Genomic DNA, 19507 nt, shown 5'->3' on the forward strand with positions numbered 1-19507 from the left:
GGGGAGCCCCGAGCGGGGGTGCTGGGTGCACCGGGGGCGGGTGACGAGCCGGCGCCTTCACTGCGGCCTCCGCGTGCGCCCGGGGCCTGAGAGCGGCCGCCCAGCAGCTAACCCGGAAACTCTACGTCCACGTCCACGTGCACGATCAGAAATGGTTCTTCTCTTCGTGTGTTTGCTCAGTGGTGGCAAAGACGGCAGAGAACGCTGTGCAGCCCCGGCCCCGTGGCTGGTCCTTATTCCTCTGCCCGCCCCCAGTCCGCAGGCGCCCCAGCTACAGACGGGCGGGCAGAGGCGGCTTTGTTCACGCGGATCCGCCTGCATCGCTGGGTCCCAAACAAAACAGCGGTGTGCGGCCCGGCCCTGAGAGGAGCTTGCCGGGGCCGCGGGGGCACGAGGGCGGCGAGACGGGCCTCCTCCGGGCGCTGGCCCCGGGTCCGGACGGGGACATCTTCGGCTGGGGTGGAGGCCGGGGGCCTGTGTCCGCCCGGCTGGGCCGGAGATCCTGGGGGCAAACAGGGCTAGTTCCATCCCGCCCCCTCCTCAGCGGTCCCGGCCCGTGACGCCTCGGGCTCTGCCGCTCCTCCGAGTCCATGGGGGCGAGTGCAGATTGTCCTCTGTCATCTGAGGTACAGGCACAGTTACTGGCCCTCGGTTCCTTGCTCCGAAGCAGCCCCCGCGGCAGGGTGAGGTGTCCATGCCCCGGGAGAAGCCCGCTGAGGGGTCAGCGTGGCCGTGGTGAGGCCCCTGCAGCCCTGCTGGTGGAGCCCGTGCAGCCAAGGCCTCGGGCACGAGCCCTGCGCTGAGCACATGGGGGGTGGCAGCACGGCTCCCAGACAGTGACGGGAGGCACCTGCCTTCGGGTCCATTCGCTGGGGTCGGCCTCCTCGGAGGGTGTGAGGGGCCCCGAGAGGCTCCGCGGGCCAGGGCATCGGCACAGGAAGCTCGGCCAGGCCCCGCGTGGAACTGACCTCGCAGCCAAGACAGGAGGACACGGATCTAGGTGGCCTCCAGGCATTGTGCCATTCACCGTGACACAGAACAAACTCGTGGTACAAAGGGCTCTGTGTTCAGCTAAGCCGGGGACCTTGCAGGAGCTCAAGCTAAAGAAAGAGCCGGAACACAAACACAGAGTGACCTTTCCTGGAAGCAGCCCCTTGCCAAAGGCTGGGCCCTCTGGCTGCCTCGCGGCTCCCTGGGTGCTGAGGTCAAGTGCGGGTCGCCTCGTGCCAGCTGGCTGTGACGAGGTCAGCGGGCCTGCGTTCAAGGTTCCTTTTGAGCCCAGTCCTGAAGGAGCATGTGAGCCAGATAATGGGGGAGGGGGAGCCAGGGACCTGGGGACATGTCCCCTTGGGCACGCCACATCAACTGTGCCACACAGTCCTGCACGGACGGTGCCACCGGCCCCCTTCTTCCCCAGGACACGGCAGCCGTTCTGGGCTTTGGGACGGCAGAGGCCAGAGGGACACACAGAAGGTGGAGACAGACAGACCTCACTGGGCATAGAGCGAAAACAATACAAACTATTAATCTAAATTAGATAGGAAATAAATATTTATTAGGAGTGAGGAAAAGACCCACAAAACTGCACCCCAGAAAAGCTGAGAACCAGGACACCGAGGGGGGCGCGGCTCAGACAGGTGAGTGTCCAGACTCTTAGTTTTGGCTCAGGTCACACTCTCATGGCCGTAAGATCGAGCCCCATGTCTGACTAGGTGCTGACAGTGCAGAACCTTGGGATTCTCTCTCTCCCCTCTGTCTCTGCCCCTCCCCTGCTCACACTCACATTCTCTCTCTCTGAAAATAAACATTTAAAAAAAATAAAATTAAATTAAAAATGACATTTTTCATTAGCTACTCCGTGCTCACCTCCAGAGGGTATCATTGTCCTGTCTTCTGGCCGCAACTCCGATGACCACTTCCCGAGACATGGACTTTCACTGTCTCCTGTAGCAGGAAGGACGTTCAGGCTGCGCTCCAGTACGGGGCGCTGCAGTCCCTTCGTCACTGCTGGTGGCTGGGCGCACGGGACACGTAGCTTCCCACACCGCGTGCTTCTTGTCGCACTGTAGGGATTTGGCGCCGTAACAAGAATCCTGGTCTATTCTGCGTCGTGTGATCCCCGTCCACACAGCATAGCAGCGCAGGCCGCCTTACCCGGTGGCCACAGGCAGAGAGGGCTTGCGCTCGGACCGGACGTGGATGGGGACTGACCGCTGCTCGCACGCGTCCGCAGCGGCGCGGAGGAACCGGACACAGCCGGGCCCCGGCTTCACGCGCAGCTGGCCTGCTTCCTTCTCCGTCCGGCTGCCAGCCTTCAGCGCTGTGACCTGCAGCCCACGCACCCGCGTGGGGACCCCAGCGGCTTCGCACGGACAGTCGGGACCTTCCTGGGAGCCAAGACCACAGGGGGGAGCAGCAGAGCGTGGCTCTGCACTAACCGGACCGTCCCACCCCCACTGAGCCCCAAACTCCCCGGGCCCCCCAACGCCTCTGAGACGCTTCAGCAAATGTACAGGCTCCTATGCAGGGAGCAGCTCGCCTGTGCCGGGGACGGGCCTGCCGGAACGTTCCAGGGCCCGTAGCAGGCAGCAGAGCCGCGGGTCTGCCGGGAACTGCCTGTCGCTCTCCCTCGGGGGTTCCCGCCCCGCAGCCGTGGCTGAGAATTCCCGCACGCCTCGAGCTAGGGGCACCTGTCCTCAGGCGGGGCTCGGCGGTAGGACCTCCGGTCGTCCCCGGAGCCCCCACGCCCGGCCACCTGGCTGCCTCCTCTGTGTGCTGCCCCTCACGCCTCTGCCCACTCGGGGCCCGGCGGCTGGTCTGTTTCTAATCCCTTGGCGGGAGGTCCCGGTGCAGCCTGCATAACCTCGCATCGGGACCGCTGCAAACACTTGCCTCGTGTCCGGCCTGCCTTTTACTTGTATCTTTACAGCCACTTTTCGGACCCCCTTTCCTCTTCGGGTTTCCAAAGCTTGGTTTTCGTGGTTGCGCCTCGCAGTCTGCCGGGAACTGCGTGGTGCGCGTGAGGCGGGGACATTGGCTGCGGGGCGCACCTGCATTCCCATCCTGCTCGGCCCTGCTGCTGGGCCGTCTCCTCTGGAGCCCGTGGCAGCACCGTGGGCGACAGAACCCAGGACGGCCGCGGCCCCCCAGGGAGCGCTGGGACCCGCCAGCGCACGCCTTCCATCTGCTCATCCTCAGAATTTTTCAAGCTTTTCCTTGATCTCCATCTGTACTTTGGATTTCATTGTTTTTCTGAGTTTTTTCATCGGTCTTGCTAGGAGTGTATTTTAGTGCGTTTTCCCCGCAGCCAGCTCGACCACCATTGGTTCCCCCAGTTTAAAAATAGTCTAGGGGCCCCCGGGGGGCTCGGTCAGGGACGCGCCCAACTTCGGCTCAGGTCACGATCTCACGGCTTGTGGGTTGGAGCCCTGCGTCGGGCTCTGTGTGGACAGCTCCGAGTCTGGATCCTGCTCTGGATTCTGTGTCTCCCTCTCTCTCTACCCTTCTCCCCCTCTTTTTCAAAAATAAACGTTAAAAAATATTCTAGTTCATTAATTTCTGTTCTTTATAATTTTTAGGTTTTAATTTTTAGGCTATTTTTCTTATTTCTTGATTTAATGCTTAGCTCATTTATTTTCATTGTTTTGTTGTTGTTAATAAGCATACCCAGCGCTCCCGATGTTTCCCTCTGGGTTTCTCTAGCTGCGCGTCTTTGTCCACGCAGGCGGCTGCACAAAAGCACCAGAGGCGGAGGCTCAGGCAGCAGACACGTTGAGGCTGGAAGACGTTTCTCAGAGTTCTGAGGCTGGAAGTCCGAGATCACGGTGCTGGCAGGTTCAGTGTCTGGTGAGGGCCGCCTTGTAGCTGGGGCCTCACCCGATGGAAGGGGTGAGGCGGCCCCCTGGGCTCTCTCTGCAACGGCACCGGTCCTACATCTGGGGACCCCACTCTCAAGACCCGCTCACCCCAGAGGCCCCGCCTCCTGACAGCGTCACAGACGGGTTAGGACTTCAGCAGACGAATGTGGGGGCCGCAGCGTGGGACCTCACTCTTGATCCCCTACCTGTTTATAGTCTTCCTATATATTCTGTATTTTTCACGTGATTTCCTCTTCAAATCACGAGCTGTTTAGGAAGATTTTCAAATTTGGATTTTCTTTATACACGACTCTGTTCTTGCAGCCAGAAAGGGCAGACTCTGTTGTTTCTCGAAACGTCCTTCCTGCCCCGCATTACGCACGTGTGGACAGTTTTTAGGGCTCTCCGGCGTGGGGGCGGGGCTCCCTCATCTCCGACCGGCATGCCCCGCCCAGGCCTGCGCTCCCGTGCGCCCCTGCTCCCAACGCCTCCCGGGGTGACTGAGCTCTTGTGAGCGTTTGGCCTTTTGGGTTTTGACACAGCCTGTGCTCAAGTTCGCGACGAAGGCGGTAGATTTTGCTCCTTCAGCTGTTTCGATGCTGGCTCCCGTTTCCGCCCTGCTAAGCGCCTTTGCCTTAAACTGCGCTTGTTCTGTCCTGTTCTGCTGTGAGGCGCGGGGAACCGGACGTGACGTCGCCGCCGTCGGGCGCGTGCACGTGTGCGTCACACGCACGCCTGCTCCCGCCGTCGGTGGTGGTTTCCGCGTCTCACCCCTGCACGGGTGCCCACCTACACATCGTGCCAGGCGTGCAGGCGACCCCTTTAAATACACACACGGTCGTGTCCACGCATGGATCCTTCTTTCTCGACGCTGAATTTGCGGCCTGCTCGGGGGACAGGCGCGTCCCTGTGGCCGAGCCCGTGGCTCCCCGCCCGGCCCGCGTCCTCTCCCTGGGAGCCAGCGCGCAGCCCAGGCTCGCTTCCCTTCCCGAGGGCAGCCGCCCCTCCGCGTCTCTGGCCCGGGGCACAGACCTGACGGGTCCGTGGCGGTTACCCAGAGTTGTTCAGTCCTACAATAATGATGTTTTTTCCACTTCACTGCAGAATTGGCCACAGTTGATGGCTGAGAAGGGAGTGGTCGACTGGCTGTGCCAAGTCTCCTGGGGGACCTGGGCCGTGGCGTATAAAGCGTGGCCGCGCGAAGGGCCGGGCAGCCTCTGGGAGCCCCAGCGAGCGCCCCGTGAGCACACACCCGGAGATGAAGGCCCTGCTCCTGACCGTCGGCCTCGGCCTGGTCGCCATCCTTCAGGCCCAGGACCCCCCAGCCTCGGGCGGAGACACCCCGGATGTGAGGCTCAGAGGGGGCAGGGTGGGCTGGAGGGGGTGCAGGGAGAGGAGGCGGTTCAGGGTCGGGTGCGGCCCCCTGCCCCCGACGGCCAGTGTGGCCAGAGGAGCCCCAGAGGCAGCTGGGCTCCTGGAGAGCTGCAGCAGCTGGCCGCTGGCCCCGAGTGCCGGGCGCTGGCTGGGGAGGGGGGGGGCCGGGAGATGCTCTGTGCCTCCAGCCCCAGGGGTCGGGAAGGCTGGGGCTGCCGAAGGGAGGGGCTGTGCCCTGAAGAGAGGGGATCTGCTCTAGGTATCAGGAAAGTGGTACCTGAAGGCCATGACCTCAGACCAAGCGATGTCCGAGAAGCTGGAGTCAGTGACCCCCATGACCTTCACCGTCCTGGAGGGGGGTGACCTGAACATCCTGATCACCTTTCAGTGAGTGTCAGCGGGTGGGTGTGGCCTCCCAGCACCCCCACACGTGCACGTGCCCTGGGGCGGACCGAGCTGCTGTCCTCAGCCCCCCTCACGCTCGGCCCGGGGCGGCTTTCAGGGGTCGCTGCCACGGAAAGTGCCTCACTGGGGGGCACCTGGGAAGGGAGAGGCCCCTGATGGGACCTTGTGGGCTTTGAGGGGCAGCGCTGGCTGGTTAGGGGTGATACGCCCCCATCCGGTCCCCCGGGGGAGCCCCAGGGAGCTGCCTCGCGTGGCGCTGAGGGCAGGCCGGGACTCGGGGCGGGAGACCAGCTGCCCAGTCGGCCTGCCTCGGACCCAGGGCCGCACGGGCACCGGGGAGAGGGCACAGCCCAGGCCACCTCACCACACGGCTCCCTGTTCCAGGATAAACGGTCAGTGCAAGAAGAAAACACTGGTCCTGAAGAAAACCTCTGAACCCGGCAAATACACGGCCTGTGAGTCCTGGAGCCTCCGTGGGGTGGCCCCCTGCCCCCAGGAGACGGGGCAGCTGACGTGATTCCGACGGGGACCCCCAGCCTGAGAAGCCCTGCTCCTATCCGACCCCTTAAATGCCTACCGTCTCCTCTCATCAGACATGAGCACCTGACGCCACGCGCTGGCTGTGACAGGGTTGTCCCCGGGGGGCTGGCCCGTCCGGGGTGCTCCCGCTATGGCTGTGCCCATGTCGGGGGCGAGGGCTGAGCACCCCACGCCCCAGCCCTTTCAAACCCCACAGCCCAGAACTTCTCCGTGACTCAGTACACGGGGGCTCGGGCCTGGGTGCGGAACCCGGGGGGCCCGGGGGGTCTGGGAGCGCGTGGGGGCTGGGCGGCCGGCCAGGCCGGACCTGCGTGAGCTCGGGCTCTTCCCACAGACGAGGGCAAGCGTGTGGTGTACATCAAGCAGGCACAGGTGCCGGACCACTACATCCTCTACTGTGAGGGCGAGTACCATGGCCAGCAGATCCGGATGGCGAAGCTCGTGGGTGAGGCTCATGCGTCCGGCCCGCAGACCCTCTCTGCCCTCTGGGAGGGGTGCGGCCGGTCTCCTTCCCCTGAAGGGACGAGTTCATCCCCGTCCCCAGAGTTCGGGGTTCTGGTTCCCAGCCTGGGTCTCTGCAGTGGAAACCCGGGAAGAGCACAGGGACTCGAAGGCCACAAACGTCACGGGGCAGGCCCTGCTGTGCATGGGGACAGCTGCACTGCGGGGGCCTCCGGGGGGCGGCAGAGCGCTGTGCGCGGGCCCCGAGCTGCAGACCGGCAGCGCGGTGGGGACCCCAGGACCTGAGAGGCCATGCGCCTCCTCTGTGGCGGCCGGTCCCCACCCCCTGGGGACCCCTGGTGGTGTGTGTTCGTGAAGAGTGGGTCTTATTCCTCCCGGGTCTGCTGCACGGGCCCCCCCGGGCGCCCACAGCATCCTGGCCCTGGCCTTCCGGCCGTCCTCTCCTCCCGGCCCACAGTCCCCGGTCCAGCCGGCCCGCCGGTGTGGGGCTTCGGCCCAGGCTGGGGAGGACACGCCGGCACCTCCTCATCGGGGCCCTCACCCTCGAATCTCCCGGTTTCCCCACAGGGAGAGACCCCGAGAACAATGAAAAGGCCTTGGAGGGTTTCCAGAAGTTCTCAAAAGCCAAAGGATTATTAGACCAGGAGATCTTCATCCCCAAACAAATCGGTAGGAAGGATGGCCCGGCCGGTTGTGCCCAGCCGGTTGTGCCCGGCCGGTGGGATGGTTGGCAGAGGAACACTTTACAAGGACACGCGGCGGCTTGTTTTGGCCTTGCACTTTCCGGGGCGATCTGAAACCTTGGCCAGTGAGGCCAGCGAGGGGCCTGGGGTGCCGACGGATTCCCTGCCGTCCTCTGAATCACGCGTGTTTCCTTCTATCCACAGACACCTGCTCTCCCGGAGGAGACCATGGTACGTGGGCGGCTGCAGAGGAGCCCGGGGCAGTCCCCTTGGGGTTATTGGGCCTTCAGGAGGCCACCTGGTCTGTCCCCCACCCGCTCTCCCGCCCCCACCCCCTGCCCTCTGCCCCGGCCCCGGGCAAGGGGCTTTCTGCCCCTGGGTCACCCTGACACGGGGACAGAGCCTGAGGGTTCAGTCTCATCGACTGAGCCCTGGGCACTTAGGAAACCCTGTCCAGTGAGTAGGTGGGAGACGTACGTCCCAACAGGCCCATATGCGGGCCAGCAGGTGTGACCTCCCTCTTCACCCCTAGTCCCTGTGGCTCCGTTTACCCGAGTTGCTTAAAAGATTCAGAGACCCCGCAACCACACGAGGGGCACTTCGGGTTTCCTGGGTCTCGTGCTGGAGTTTTAGGGACTCGCCTCAGGGTCACCTGCCCAGGCGCTGACAGCATCAGAATCCAGACAGCACCCTGTTCCTCCCTTGCATCCCATCCTTGGACCGATGGCTTGTCACACGTTCACAGCCGGCCTGGGGGCCTTGGGGACAGCCCCTGGGGGCCTTGGGGACAGCCCCGGGGGGCCCTTCTGGTTGTTCAGCTCCAATGGCTGGAGCCCCTGCGACCCCCACTGGCACCCCACAGATGCCCCATGACCCCCCACCTAAACCCCACAGCCCCTCGGCAAGGTGCCCTGCGCCCCACAGCCGCCCGGCCTCCCCCACTGGCCTCACTGACACTCCCCCTTCCAGAGCCGCAGGCGTGAGGACCGGCTCCACAGCAGCCCCGGGGCGGCACCACCAGGACCCTCTGTCCCTCAGGATTCAGGACGTAGAAGCCCCAGCCCCCAGGCCTGGGCTCGCCTCACCCCTCCTGCCGCCCTCCCTCTCCCCTGCCTCGCCGCCCCCACCCCTCTCTTGTTCTCACATAAAGATCTTCTCAACCACTGCTGACTGTGCCTGTGTGTGGGGCCCTGGGGGGAGGGTGCTGGGACGGGTCGGGGGGCGGGGGGGGAAGCCAGGCCAGGAGAGACCCGGGGATGCGCTGATGTCCTGGTTCTGGGCAGTGATGCTACAGCCCAACGGGCATGGGGGTATGGGCGGAGGGGTGGGGTGCGGCTCTGCCCAAGGGTCTTGGGGGCTTCTTGCAGGGCCGACACAGCGGAGCTCGAGTTCTGGGTGGTCTTGAGGCTGGGGCGGGGGAGGCCCTGGCCTCATCAGGCTCAGAACAGGGGAAGCGTCCACCCCAGGCAGGGGTTTGGTCCTGTATCCAAGCTGCCTGTGCAGGGCAGCAGGGCAGAGGGCAGGGTGGCAGCTCAGAGCAGGGGTGCGGCTGGGGCTTGAGCTTTGTCAGGGCCAAGGGGGCCAGCTCCTGGTTCTTAGGCTGCCACGCCGGCCCTCCACCCTCCCCCGGGTCCCGGAAGCTGGTCAGGTCTCCGGAGCAGAGCACTCCGAGGCTTTAGGGGATTTAAACGTCCCCCAAGGACACAACACGACAGAGAGAGACACAGTGACACTCGGACATGAGAGGGAGAGTGGCCACCGGCTCCGAACACGGAGGGGGGCCCGGCCGGGCCAGGCAGGGGCTGCTGCTGCAGAGGTCACGCTTGTCGGGGGCTGAGGTGGCTCCCGGGCTCCCCGAGGACCGGCTGCTGACAGACCCGGGCGCGTCCGGGGGCCTCCTTGTAGTGACGCTCTTGAAGCCCAGCCCCGGGTCCAGCGGCCAGCTCCAAGGTCACCGGCAGCAGGTGCCAGGGGTCTGGGCAGTTTCTCCGCTTCACCATGCCTGCGGGGCCCCAGGAGCCGGCTCCAAGCCCGGAGGGCCATCTGGGGGTGTGCAGTGTCCCGACTGTCCACCCTCTGTTCCTCAGGGCACATCTTGAGGCGTTTCCGTGGCTCCTCAGGGAGTCTCTGCACGTAGCCCATGGCTGGAAGGCACCTGGTCAGCTTTCCTCCCCCATCCCCAGCTCGGTGCCAGGTCGACTGCAGGGACCAGATCCTGGTCCTGGGGTGTTTGGGGAGAACATCAATTTAGGACACTGTGTGTCCCTGGGGACCCCCCTGCGGGGACAGAGGACGTGCTGCTGACGCAGCTCCGGGCCAAGGCTCTGGCGAGGAGGGACAGGGTGCCAGGCTCCTGAAGGCCGTCCCAAGCCTGTGCCCTCACACTGGCCGGGCTGACGGGCGGGTTGGCGCCCGGGCATGGGGAGCCCGGCCTGCAGCACACAGGGTTGCAGGCAAGGCCCTTCCTCCTCCTGGGGTCGGAGCAGAGCTGCCTTCAGCACGGCCAGAGTCCTAGCCAGACTTCCGAGCCCTGTCCTGGGGACAGCGGGCTGGGCACCGCGTCACCTGTGGGGAGGGGCATTTTGGAAGACGGGCGTCCCTCAGACTGGTGGTGAAGAAAGACCAGTGACCGGGCCTCAGGGCTTCCGAGAGGCCCGGGGTCGCAGGGACTCCCAACCCCCACTTGTCTGGTTATGTTTCCAGCCGCCTGCGGGGCTCTCGGCTCGTGAATGGGGAAGCCCGGGCTACAAGCGCACTTGACCTTGGGCACCTGCTCGGAGCCGGCGTTGTTTTTTTTTTTAACTCTTTAAAAATTTTTTTTTTCACATTTATTCATTTTTGAGAGAGAGAGAGACAGCGTGAACAGGAGAGGGGCAGAGAGAGGGGAAGACACAGAATCTGAGGCAGGCTCCAGGCTCCGAGCTGTCAGCACAGAGCCCGACGCGGGGCTCGAATCCATGAACCATGAGATCATGACCTGATCCGAAGTCAGACGCTCAACCGACTGAGCCCCCGAGGCGCCCTCGGAGCTGGTGTTTATCTAAACAGTAGAAGCCTTGCCCCAGACAGTCTACTGTCCCCGGCTCCCCGTAAGTGCCGGCTGACCTGAATGTCCCACCCACTCGGTCTGATGTCACCCCCTCCCTGTGACGCTGAGTCCCCCCCCCCAGGTAGACCCTGCGCTGCCGGCCGCTCCGTCACCCCCAGTCCTCAGTGACCACAGGTTTGCTTTTATTCACGAAGGGTGTTTCAGCAGACGGGGTTCTGGGTGCGTTCCTTCGTTCAACGCTTTGCAGACGTCGGCCCACTTCTGACCCTGGGCGCTTCCTGGCACAGCCGCCGCCCTCCCGAGGCCACATTAGCCCACGTCTCAGATTGCACATGTGGTTTGGGGCTTCCAGTGCCCCTCTCTTCGGGGTCTCTGATCTTTTGTATTTATCCCTTATAGTATTTAAGAAAATGTGGCCATTTCCCAAGCACTGTCTCCTCTACCGACTCTCCTGCTGGCCCCGCCACACCCCTCGTGGGACGCACTGGACTTTTTCTCGTTGTCGCCCTGGCCCCGAGGCTGTTCTGGTTTCCATGTGGCTTCTCTCTCCTCCCAGGATTGCCTCCTTCCCACGGACGCAGTCGCGGCTTGTCCGCAGCTCCTGCCTCGCTCTGTTGGCCTCAGCCGGTGAACTTCCACATCAGCCACGGTCACATGTAGAGTGAGGAGCCCCAGCCCCCCGCCGCGCCGGCCCGTTTCCCTGCCGGGTTCGCCTGTGTCTGTCACGTGTCCTTGGGACACGTCTGCAGCACCCTGGCCCGCCAGCCCATGTGCCTCTAGCCTTTCTCTTCAGAATGGGGTGTATTTGGGGTGCCCGGTGGCTCAGCTGGCTAAGCGTCTGGCTCCTGATCTTGGCTCAGGTCATGATCTCACGGTTCATGGATCGAGCCCCGCGTTGGGCTCTGGGCTGACAGCGTGGAGCCTGCTTGGGGCTGTCTCCTCCTCTCTCTTCCCCTCCCCCACTCACACCTGCTTGTTCTCTCTCAGTCTCTGCCTCAAAATAAACAAATAAACTAGAAAAGGAAGAATGAGTTGTATTTTCCCACTTCCTCATAGGATGAAGTTTTGGGCTGCATCCTGGGCTAGGGGAGCGCACTGTCTAGATTCTGGATTCTGTTGAGCTCCTCGGAAGAGTGTGGGCTTTGCCCTTTTAAACAGGTCTTTCACCGCGCGGTGGCAGCCCTGGGGGGCAGCTCGGAGTCTGCCCTGCCCGTTCCTATTTTAGTGTGAGCCCGAGATTCGGACAGTTTACGTGTGGAACTTGGGGCTCTTGCTCTCTGGCTCCCTTCTCTCCGGGGTTCTCCCTTCCCTTCCCAGCAGCCGGGATTGCCCAGGACTCTGTCCCCTGGTTCAGAGCCGGGAGGGCGGCCGGGCTTCTGGGAGCGGTGGAGAGAGAGCAGCGAGGAGGGGCCGAGCGCCATGACCTCCTCCACGCTGACTGGCCTGCAGCCTCTGTGTCCTTCCGGAGCTCCCGGTTCCCTCAGATAGTGGTTTCCGGGCTCTGCCCAGAGTTAACGATGCTCCCCGAGCAGGCGGGCAGGGGGGAGGTGGGGAGCACCACCATCTGGTAAAGGCGCTGGGATTGACAATCCCAACAGAAGCCGGCGCGTGCGAGCTGAGAAACGGCCCAAGTCCCCGGAGCCCTGCTCTGCCCTGGGAACGGTGCTCCTGTGGTCCGGGAGACGTGACGGCTTTGTGCACAGTCACTGCGAGGGGAAGGCAGGACATGAGTGTCCCGGGCCAGGCTCCCCTGGCGTCAGACCTGCGCACCGCCTTGGGCTGACCCAGGGCACAAGTGGGGGGCAGTGCTGGTGCGCCCTGAACTGTGTGTGTGCTCCTGCCCCAGGGAGGGCCCAGAGAGGAGTCCCAGGAGGCGCCTATGTGCCCAGGAAGGACGGGCCCTGGCATCACTGCCTGGCCCCACGCCCGCCTTACACACTCAGACACACTCGGCCCCAGGTCACTGCCTCAGATGCCTCAGTGTCTGTACAATTCTCTCATCTCCGGGCTGCCTGGTGGCAGCGCTGCCCCTGATCACCGGGAGCTGGCGGACTGAGGAGAGCAGGAAGGGGCGTGTCTGGCGCCGGGGGGTCCCCGGGGGGGCTCTCTGCCCAGGGCCGGTTGGAAGGGCTCCACCCGAGGGCTTGGTCCCCCAGGGATGAGGGTGGGGACGGCCCGTCCAGGCTAGCGGCCTGGAGACGGAAGGGAACCCAGAAGCAGGAGGGTAGCGGGGAAGCCACTGCAGCCACAAGGCTCGGAGCCTGTCTGGTCCCCTTCCCCGTGGGGTCTCAGGGCGGGGCCTGTGGGCAGAGGGCGGGGGAGGGCGCCCGGCGTGGGGGGCTGCCTTCTCCCCTGCCCTCTTCTCTCTTGAGATTCTTGGCCCGTAAGCAGGATGCACAGCGGTGTTTACCCACTGGCGGCATGGCAGGGATTCCACGGGGACCCTGGCCCGACCGCCCCAAGCTCTGGAATGTGTGTCCCCTCGGGCGTGAGCCCTGGGGCGGGGTCCTGGGCCGCAGTGGGGGGCCGGCTTGCTGCTCCTCTCTGATGTCCGTGTCCTTCCCGCTGCCTCAGTCTCGAAGCCCTGCACCAGTTACTAATTCTTCACGTGAAGCTTTGTCCAAAGGGCCGTGTGGCCTCTGTCTCCTGACCGCCCCGAGCGACGGACACAGGACCCTTTCTCTCTTCCAGGCTGACAGCAGCGCTGGGTCTCAGCCTCTCCGAATGAGGGCACCAAGCAACTCCCAGCCGGTGTTTGAAGCTGCCCCAGCCACCCGGTCCGCCGCGGACATCCTGACTCTGCGGCGCACGCACTCGGGTGAGTTCCGCTCCGTCCACACGGAAGGCAGCTCTCTTGGGGTGACCCCTCCCGAGTCCGTTCCTGGACAGCGTCTCAGTGGAGGGTGTCCAAGGGTGGGAAGTCCGGTGCCTCCCGGGCTAGGGCAGAGGGGCTGCCGTGCTCGGGGACGCCTGGGGGGGGCCTTCAGGGGCCTCCACGCAGACGCTCGGGGAAGACACATGATGCTTCCGGAACCAGAGTCCGAACTTGGACGCCCCCTTCTGAAAGCTGTAGCCAGACGGCCGCCAGTCCCATATCTGCGGTCAAGCCGGGTTCCCCAAACCCAACTTCCGATGGGTGCTGTGTCCCAACGAGCAAGCGCAGGAGGGGTCCGAGGAACTGCGTCACTCGGTAGCAACATGCCACCAGTGCCCTCTCTTCTATCCACAGGTGGCCCCCCTGCTACACCGGCAGAGACTTTGGGAAACCTGACTCCAGAGGACTCACAGCCCAAGGGGCTGGAGGAAGAACAACAGGAAATGCCGTGCCTTCCGGTGCTGGCGCAGAGAGCAGGGCGGGGTGCGCTCCCCGGAGGGGGGGCCGGGGGGGTGTTTGCTCTGCACCCCAACCTGTAGAATATTTTTGGGGTTTTTTTGACAGAGAGTGAGCAAGCAAGGGAGGAGCAGAGAGAGAGAGGGAGAGGGAGAATCCCAAGCAGGCTGCACGTTGTCAGCTCAGCCTCAACGTGGGGCTTGAACTCATGAAGTGTGAGAGCATGACCTGGGCTCAAATCCAGAGTGGGAAGCTTAACTGACTGAGCCACCCGGGCGCCCCTCAGCCCGTAGCATTTTTAAGTACGGTTCCGTGGACATTAGCTGACACGCAGACACGAAGCTTGCTGTTTCTAGAACGTCATGGAATGGAGCCACGCAGCGCCCTGCCCCGTGAGACCGGCCGCCTCTGCCGCCCACGGTGCTGTCTGCGGGGTCGATGCCCTGCTCAGTGCGTCGCAGGGATGGACCGTGGTTTGTTCGACCTGCTCAAGGGGAAGGGCCGCGGGCGCATCCGGTTCTTCGCAATTGTGACTAGACCTGCCATCACGGTCGCAGATGTGTGACTTGTGTTTTCATCTCTTACATACAGACCTGGGAGGGGTCGCTGGGTCACGTGTGCGGCTAAATGCATATTCAGATTTGTAAGAAATCACCAAGTCATCCCTCTTGGCATCCTCTCTGCCACTCGGCGTCCTGTGCTCCCGACCGTGGGAGCTGCTATCCCCTCGTGGCCGGCGACACTCACCTTGGCTCCCACGGCCCTTTGCCCCTTGAGTGTCCTCTTTGGGGAAGTGTCTGTTCAGGTGTTTTGCTCATTTTTGTCGGGTTATTCAGTTTGTTGAGGCTTGGACCGCTCCATGTGTTCTTTTGGGATCATGAAATTTGCAAGTATTTCTGCCTGTGGGCAGCTTTATTCTTTTGAAAAATTCTCTCGACAGTGGAATTTGAAGAGCAGAAGTCTTGCATTTTGCTGGCGTCCCGTTCACCCATCTGCCTTTGTGCCGTGCCTCCGGTGCCATGTCTGTGAAGGCTTCGCCTGACACCACCTCATGAACATTCGTCCTAAGTTACATTGCACGGAGGCCCGTGGCCAACTGAGCTGGTTTTGCAAAGGAGGGCGTCAGGCTTACATCGAGGTTCTTTTATCTGCACGTGAATGGTCCATTGTCAAACAGCGAACAGGTCCCCCAAGGGGTGGCCCGGGGCCCGAGTTCTCTGTTCTGCTCCGCTGACGTGTGTGTCCCTCTTTAGACCCACATCACGCATGCAAGGGTAACGCGCACGTCAGGTGACATCTTATCTGCCATGAGGGCTGGGCCCACACCCCGCCGTGGCCTATGGGAGCCCCTCAGCACCCCCCAGTCTGCAAGCCTCAGCAGGGCTGTGGACAGGCTGCCTCTCCGTGCCCCACCCCTGTGCCCTGGTGTCCCGGCTCCTTGTGAGGATGGACAGTGCCAGAGTCTCCACGGGGCTGGGACATCCGAGGAGTCTGACACCCGGGAGGGGCAGGGATCCTGCCTGTCCCTGGGAGAAGGTCAGCGCAGCAGGAACACAAGAGCCTTTCTCCAGGCCTGGGCCTGCCTCCTGGTCTCAGGCCTAAAGGGCACTGGGCCCGCCCCCTCCCCACCCTTGGGAAGGCAGTGCTCTGCTCACGGGTGACTTTACCCCAGTGATTACAAGTGACCCGTTCAGTTCCATCACCCGGGGTTACTGAAGGCGTGGGGGGAGGCGCAGCTGGTGGACAAAGGTACAAGGACTCCTTTGTGAGGTCCGCTACGGCCACCGTGGCCCTGGCCTCCTGCTGCGGGCAGCTCCGGGCCCCGGGACAGACGGTCCTGGAAAGCATGGGGGTCCTTACTCAGGAAAGTGGGAGCCTGACCCCTGGCTGCAGATTTTGGCACCCAAGCCTCTCACCTGGCCTGTGTGAAGTGGAGACGGCGGGCCTCTCCCAAAGGGCCGTGGGTCAGACCCTGGGAGGGAGGGGTCGAGCCCAGCAGGCAGGGCAGCGGCTGCTGGGGGAGGGGCTGGGCTCCTCCGTGCCCTGGGTGCGCGGCCGTGGACAAGGGAGCCAGGCCCCTGCTCTCAGGCAGCTTACTTCTAACAGGACAAGGTGGCAAAGGAATGAGAAGCCAAAGCCCTGCAGGGTCATTCCGCAGCAGGGGTGGGGGCGGGGTGCACTGGGCGGCCCCAGAAGATGTGCCGCCTGGAGGCGGATTCAGAAGCAGGGTCTTTGCAGGTGCGATTGATTATGTTACAGATGGTGAGGGCTGAGGGCTCCACACCCGAGGGCAGGTGTCCGGAGGAGCGGCGACTGGATTTGGGACACAGGACGGAAGACACAGAACGCAGAGCGAACAGCTGGGGCGTCCGGAGCGGGGAGAGGCAGCAGGGACCACCCCCCACCCCACACCTTGATCTCAGACGTCCGCCCACACAGGCTTGGAGAACACGTTTCTGTCGCCCTTGAGCCCCAGCGACAAGTCCTACAGCAGGTCAAGCAGGCACATGCTTGTGGGGAGGGCGGGCGCCGTTCCCAGAGTGTGTCTGGGGGCCTCCCCTAAGGGGCATCGTTGAAGCTGAGTCCCAATCCCAAAACAGGGCCCCTAAGAGACAATCAGAGTGGGATGTGGGCTCCGAAGCAGCAGGTCCGGGGACCAAGGAGGAGGCGTGGCCAGGCCTGGGCGGAGCCAGAATGGCCAAGCACAGGTGAGCCGTGGGGAAGGGGGCGGGGCTGAGGAGCCGGGCCCTTCATTTCCGGAAGAGAAAGTGTGTCCCCGCCCATATGGGGAGCTCCTGCTCCAATACCCGCCACACTGGGAATGAGCGCCGCAGGGAGCACCGGGGCCTGAACACGTAATGAGCTGTTATTCCAAATGATAGGCTCTCCCTGCCAGCTGGCCGTGGGTTGCAGGGGGTCTGCGCCAAGTCCCTGGGGACCCGCGGCTGGGGTTTAAAGGCCGGCCCTCCCCAAGCTCCAGGGACAGGCCCGTCTGCCAGCCGTGACTGCAGAGCGCTGGAGATGAAGACCCTGTCCTTGGCCACGGTCTCCCCTGGACACAGCCGGCCCCACATACAGACTGTGGGGGCCCCGGGCAGGACGCAGGGGGCAGGGGACCCGGCGGCATCCAGGGGCAGTGCCTGAGGGCCTGGCCTCACTGGCCTTGGCCTTGCAGCTCTGTGATGACGCGCTCCTTACCCCGCTTTCCCTGCAAAGACCCGAGGCCATCAAGCTGGGTGCCTGACTGGGAGACCCCGCGGGTGCCACCCCAGCCACGTGCCCCTGTCCTGGGGTTCCAGCCCCTTCACCATTTATCTACCTGGTGCTGACCTGTCCCTAAACAGCTGGTCCCTGGTCCCTGTGCTGGTCTCCCAAGGGCCAGAGAAGGGGCCCTAGGTAGCCTGAGCCACGGCCCTGTATCTGTAATGGTCCGGGGCTAAGACTCAGGGTGGGGGTGCTAAGGCCTGACAGGTGACAGTTCCAGGGGGCCTCCCTTGAGCTGAGAACAAGGAGGCGGAGCTGGAGCAGGTCCCCACACCCAGCTCCCGGGAAGTTCCTGTGGATCCCGGTCCCCAGGGCCATCTTCCCAGTGGGGGTGGCAGCAGATGCCCCGGTGAAGGTACTTTCCTTTCTGGAAAGCCAAGCCCAGCACCTGCCTGGACACCGTCCCCTCCCCAACGACCCTGGCCCTGCCTGAAGGCTGACAGTGGTTTGCAGGGAGGCCTGGACCCAGGAGGGTCCCAGGGAGGACAGTCCCCTGTGAGATGGCAGGAACCAGCAGGGTCCACAGTCCTGTCCCTGCACTTCCCATGGGCGTCCGGGAAGAGCTCCCTGACCGAGCCTTCCCTTCGGCCGCAGCAGACGCTCTCCGCCTGTGGCTTCTCCTCAGCAGGGGCTGGTCAGAGGCGGAGTCCTCACACTCGCCTGAGCACTAATGCCTGTGCTCCGTTCTGGAAAATTCTGGAAAATTCTCCGTCACTGCCTCAGCACACCTGCCTCCCCATCTCTGAAGTCCAGACAGATGGATTCTGTCCTTAGTCTTTTACTGAGGTGATGACAGTCACACAATATAAAATGAGCCATGGAAATGGACAATCCAGTGGCCTTTGGGACATTCACAAGGCTGAGCAGCCACACCTCTTTCTGGCCACAAAATGTGTTCATTCATTTCCCCCAAAGGAGACCCCTCCCCCTCCCCCAGCCCTGACGCCCCTGATCTGTGCTCTGTCCCCAGCATTCGTAGGCGAGACACCATTCCACGGACGGCTTCTCCCGCGTGGCGCAGTGTGACGTTTCCGAGGCTGCCTGTGCCAGGGCGGTTGTGGCCGGCGCTGGCGTGAGCACCCGTGTGCGCGGACTCCCTGGAGGCCCGGCGTGCGGTTGTTCTGGGTCCCGTGACGTTGGCAGGGGCTCTCGGTCACCCCTCCACGGGCTCTCGGTCACCCCTCACGTTTTGCTTCCCTTCGTCCTTCGGTCTGACAGCCCAGCCCCAGGACCCTGGCTCTGCCACAGACTGCTGGGGGCAGGAGCCACAGGGGGTCTCGTCTGCCCCATGGGCATCGGGGCCGATCAGGGCCATTGAGCACGAATGCCAGGAGCGAACCAGGTAACTGAGGCAGGAGTGAAATTCAAACAGATGACTGTGCAGCTCACGGAATTCACTGGGATCTGTGTAATCAGGCCCGAGAATGTGCGGGAACCAGGGGGCAGCGGGCAGGCGGGACACCCCCGTCCCCGCCCTCGGAGAGCCGGGTCAGCAGGCCGCGCTGGGCCGCAGGGCGCACTGAGGCGGGCCACCCACCGCTTTCGGTCCGGGCAGCACACACACGGACATAGCCGCTCACACGGGTGCACGCACACCTGTTGGCTTTCCTTCTGTCTCTGGTGGAACATTCTAGAGCCAACCCCAGATACGCCTCCCTGGCCTGTGTAACAAGAAGAGCCTACACTCGGCTCGCACGGCATTTTTCACAAAGCAAGGTGCTGGGACCCACGTGCCGGTTACCGCACGCCGTGGCGGCCTCTCATCCCCGCATCCACATGGGCGGATGGCCCGGGGCCAAGGCGGGGCCGTCCCTGCCTCAGTGGGTCTGAGTGGGCCCAGGACTAGCACCGTCCTGGAAAGTTCTCCAGGAGATTTCAATGAACCCTCCAGGTCCAGGCTGCGTCCTAAATAGTGGGGACGGTCGGGGTCGTCCTCTGTCTTATAGAGGAGACACTGGGGTCACATCTGGGTCAGAACGTCCTTCCTGGCAGCCCAGTGGGCAGCAGGGGAGGGAGACCCGTCTCCATCAGGCCCCCTGACAAACCTCCGTGCGGGCAGCAGTCACCCAGGTGCTGGGGACACAAAAGGGAGGTCACTCCAGGGCGAGGTGGTCAAGGTCTTCTGGACACACTAGGGTGACCCCGGCTCCAAATGTGGGTGCTGCCTGCGTCCCTGCTGCCAAATGGCACCGAGCTGGGGGGCACAGAGAAGGCGGGATGCGAGGAGAGGAGCAGGCTCAGCCGTCCTCAGAGAGCACGGCCTGGATGTGCTCTGGTGCTGGCCGCCAGCCTGGCCCCCACCCCCACCCCGGGGCCTTCCAGGAACCGTCTGGGGACACAGGGACCTTGCGTTCGGTTCCACTCGCTCCGAGGGAAGAAGGCCTCCCATTGTGCGGTGGAGGAAGCCCTCTGAGGGCCTGGGGGTGAGCCACGGGGATTCGGGGAAGCGCGTGGCCCCCAGGCCCCCTGGGCCCGAATAAGGGCCGGAGCCCCTGGGCCAGCCATCCTCAGCCCGAGAGCTCAGTGCAGCCCAGCCGCAGCC

General features: G+C 63.7%; 1 protein-coding gene across 1 annotated transcript; it reads left to right on the forward strand.

The window, feature by feature from the left end:
• Positions 1 to 4964: 4964 nt before the first annotated feature.
• LOC115276131 (major allergen Can f 1-like) lies at positions 4965 to 8484 on the forward strand. Its single transcript, XM_029919980.1, has 7 exons — positions 4965 to 5205; positions 5491 to 5618; positions 6021 to 6091; positions 6511 to 6621; positions 7206 to 7307; positions 7526 to 7552; positions 8291 to 8484. The coding sequence occupies exons 1-7, from the start codon at positions 5116 to 5118 to the stop codon at positions 8302 to 8304; spliced, it is 543 nt and encodes a 180-aa protein (XP_029775840.1). The 5' UTR covers positions 4965 to 5115; the 3' UTR covers positions 8305 to 8484.
• Positions 8485 to 19507: the final 11023 nt, after the last annotated feature.

Source organism: Suricata suricatta, chromosome 13, assembly GCF_006229205.1.
Source record: "Suricata suricatta isolate VVHF042 chromosome 13, meerkat_22Aug2017_6uvM2_HiC, whole genome shotgun sequence".
NCBI lineage: Eukaryota > Metazoa > Chordata > Mammalia > Carnivora > Herpestidae > Suricata > Suricata suricatta.

Coding starts and splice junctions, on each gene's coding strand:
- LOC115276131 (XM_029919980.1), top strand. CDS start 5,116: ATGAAGGCCCTGCTCCTGACCGTCGGCCTCGGCCTGGTCGCCATCCTT. Junction 5,206..5,490: donor CGGGCGGAGACACCCCGGAT/GTGAGGCTCAGA, acceptor GATCTGCTCTAG/GTATCAGGAAAGTGGTACCT. Junction 7,308..7,525: donor CTTCATCCCCAAACAAATCG/GTAGGAAGGATG, acceptor TTCTATCCACAG/ACACCTGCTCTCCCGGAGGA.